At 55.2% G+C, this 2,504-nt stretch overlaps 2 protein-coding genes across 2 annotated transcripts in view; both read left to right on the plus strand.

Annotated features, from left to right (window-relative positions):
* Positions 1-700, plus strand: part of SLC44A4 (solute carrier family 44 member 4) — a 15,885-nt gene extending 15,185 nt beyond the window's left edge. Inside the window, exon 21 of the mRNA XM_017522334.2 lies at positions 293-700. Coding sequence (XP_017377823.1) covers positions 293-414 — 122 coding nt within the window. The 3' untranslated portion in view covers positions 415-700. The remainder of the gene's footprint in view (positions 1-292) is intronic.
* Positions 701-1,097: 397 nt separating this feature from the next.
* NEU1 (neuraminidase 1) overlaps positions 1,098-2,504 on the plus strand; it is a 4,554-nt gene continuing 3,147 nt past the window's right edge. The window contains exons 1-2 of the mRNA XM_017522447.1: positions 1,098-1,410; positions 1,792-2,000. Coding sequence (XP_017377936.1) covers positions 1,249-1,410; positions 1,792-2,000 — 371 coding nt within the window. The 5' untranslated portion in view covers positions 1,098-1,248. The remainder of the gene's footprint in view (positions 1,411-1,791; positions 2,001-2,504) is intronic.

Below are 2,504 nucleotides of genomic sequence, written 5' to 3' on the forward strand. Positions count from 1 at the left end.
GGCTGTCGTGGCAGGGAATTTTCTTAACTCTACAGCGTGCATCCATTCAGGATTTGCCAGGCTCCGCCTAAGCGACTGACACGCATTTTTTCCCTATAACTCTTATCATCACTCTTTGAAATATAATATTGCCGACCCCACTTCACATGAGGAAACTGAGATTACATAACCTGCCCGGGGATAGGGGTAGTGGGGCCGCCTGGATTCCAAACCCGGCAGGCAGATTGCTTCACAGTCCCCGATTTCCGGGCCCCAGGCTCCTCCGCTCTAACAGGTCTGTGTTGTATCTCAGTGGAAGACCTGGAGCGGAACGACGGCTCCCTGGACCGGCCCTACTACATGTCCAAGAGCCTTCTAAAGATTCTAGACAAGAACAACGAGGTGCCCCCGGGCAACAAGAAGAGGAAGAAGTGAGAGCTCCGGCCCTGATCCAGGACTACACCCCACCCCCACCGTCCAGCGTCTAGCCTCACTTCGCCTTATGGATCTCCATTTTGTAGTAAAAAAAGGTTTTAGGCCAGGTGCGGTGGCTCACGCCTGTAATCCCAACACTTTGGGAGACCGAGGCGGGCGGATTACTTGAGTAAGGAGTTCAAGACCAGCCTGGCCAACATGGTGAAACCCTGTCTCTACTAAAAATACAAAAATTAGCCGGGTGAGGTGGCGGGCGCCTATAATCCCAGCTACACGGGAAGCTGAGGCGGGAGAATCACTTGAACCCGGCAGGCGGAAGTTGCAGTGAGCCGACAGCGCGCCACTGCACGCCAACCTGGGTAACAGAGCAAGACTCCGTCTTCAAAACAAAACAAATAAAAAAAGATTTTATTAAAGATATTTTGTTTTCTCAGTAAGTCTGTGAATCGTTCTCTCCACGACTACGCGCTTTTTTTCCCCCGCCGGGCTCTTTAAAATAGGCCCCGCCCCTGTGACGCCCTGGTGCCGCGGCCAATCAAAAATTCCAATACGGATGGTGCGGGGCTCTCCTTCACCCCAGCCAGTCAGCTTCCCGTTCGGGTCACGCGCTCCGGGCCCCCAAGAGGACCAATCGGAAAGGCAAGTTTTGAGACACTGCGTGATCACGTGGGAGGAGATGAGCTGCTTGAAGACCAATTAGAGCCCCGGAAGCGCGGCGGGCCAGCCAGACGGGGGCGGGCTAAAGGGTGACATCTGTGCTTTAAAGGGTCCGGGTCAGCTGACGCCCGACCCTGTGGAGTCTAGCTGCAGGGCTGTCAGCCGCTGAAGGTAGAGATGACCGGCGAACGACCTAGCATGGAGCTCCCGGGCAGACTCTGGGGGCCATGGATTCTGGGCTTCTGGGGAGGCTGCAGGGTTCAGGTGTTTGCTGCGATCTTCCTGCTGCTGTTGTCTCTGGCAGACTCCCGGTCCAGGGCTGAGAAAGACTTCGGTCTGGTGAGTCACCCCTCGCATAGCCCCATCCCCGACTCGCGCAGGTGGTAGACACCTAGTGTCTCCCGGAACGCGGGCGACTAAGCCGCCTTTCCGCAACAGGACCCTTTTCCTTCTCCCAGACCTGGATTCCTCCGACTGCTCCCAACCCCTCTCCCTCTCCGGGTCCCAGTCTTCCTCCTCATTCGAGTCCCTTCCTCTTTTGGGGCCCCCTTCGGTCCCTGAAGGCTCCTCCTCTCGTCCCCTGCTCCGAGCTGCCAGCTTTGCTCGAAACTCTCTTTTGGGTTCCTATTTCTTGTTCTGGGATCCCAGACCCTATTAGATCCTCCCTCTCCCATCAGGACCTGAGTTTGTCTTTGTTGACCCTTCCTCTTCCCGTAACAGGTGCAGCCGCTGGTGACCATGGAGCAACTGCTGTGGGTGAGCGGGAGACAGATCGGCTCAGTGGACACCTTCCGCATCCCACTCATCACAGCCACTCCTCGGGGCACTCTCCTCGCCTTTGCTGAGGCGAGGAAAATGTCCTCATCCGATGAGGGGGCCAAGTTTATCGCCCTGCGGAGGTCCATGGACCAGGGTATAAAGTTGCCTGGGTGAAACAGCCGGTACTGGGTTGGATGGGTAGGCAGCCCAATGGGCCCAAGGACATTGAGGACAGGGGAACTTAGGGGGCTGGATGCCTGGGTCCCTGAAGGGTAGGGGGAACGTGAGAAGGGAAAGTGTCTAGGACAGTGCTCTGCTCTGGAAATTGGGATCACCAAGGATTTGGACATTCACTCAGGAAACATTTACTGAGTACCTACTATATACCTATACCAGGCACTATTTTAGTTTTTTTGTTTGTTTGTTTGTTTGTTTGTTTTTTTTGAGATGGAGTTTTGCTCTTGTTACCCAGGCTGGAGTGCAATGGCGCGATTTCGGCTCACCGCAACCTCCGCCTCCTGGGTTCAAGCAATTCTCATACCTCAGCCTTCCGAGTAGCTGGGACTACAGGCGTGCGCCACCATGCCCAGCTAATTTTTGTATTTTTAGTAGAGACGGGGTTTCACCATGTTGACCAGGATGGTCTCGATCTCTTGACCTCGTGATCCACCTGC

The sequence above is a fragment of the Cebus imitator genome, unplaced genomic scaffold (genome assembly GCF_001604975.1).
Source record: "Cebus imitator isolate Cc_AM_T3 unplaced genomic scaffold, Cebus_imitator-1.0 Scaffold24, whole genome shotgun sequence".
Lineage (NCBI taxonomy): Eukaryota > Metazoa > Chordata > Mammalia > Primates > Cebidae > Cebus > Cebus imitator.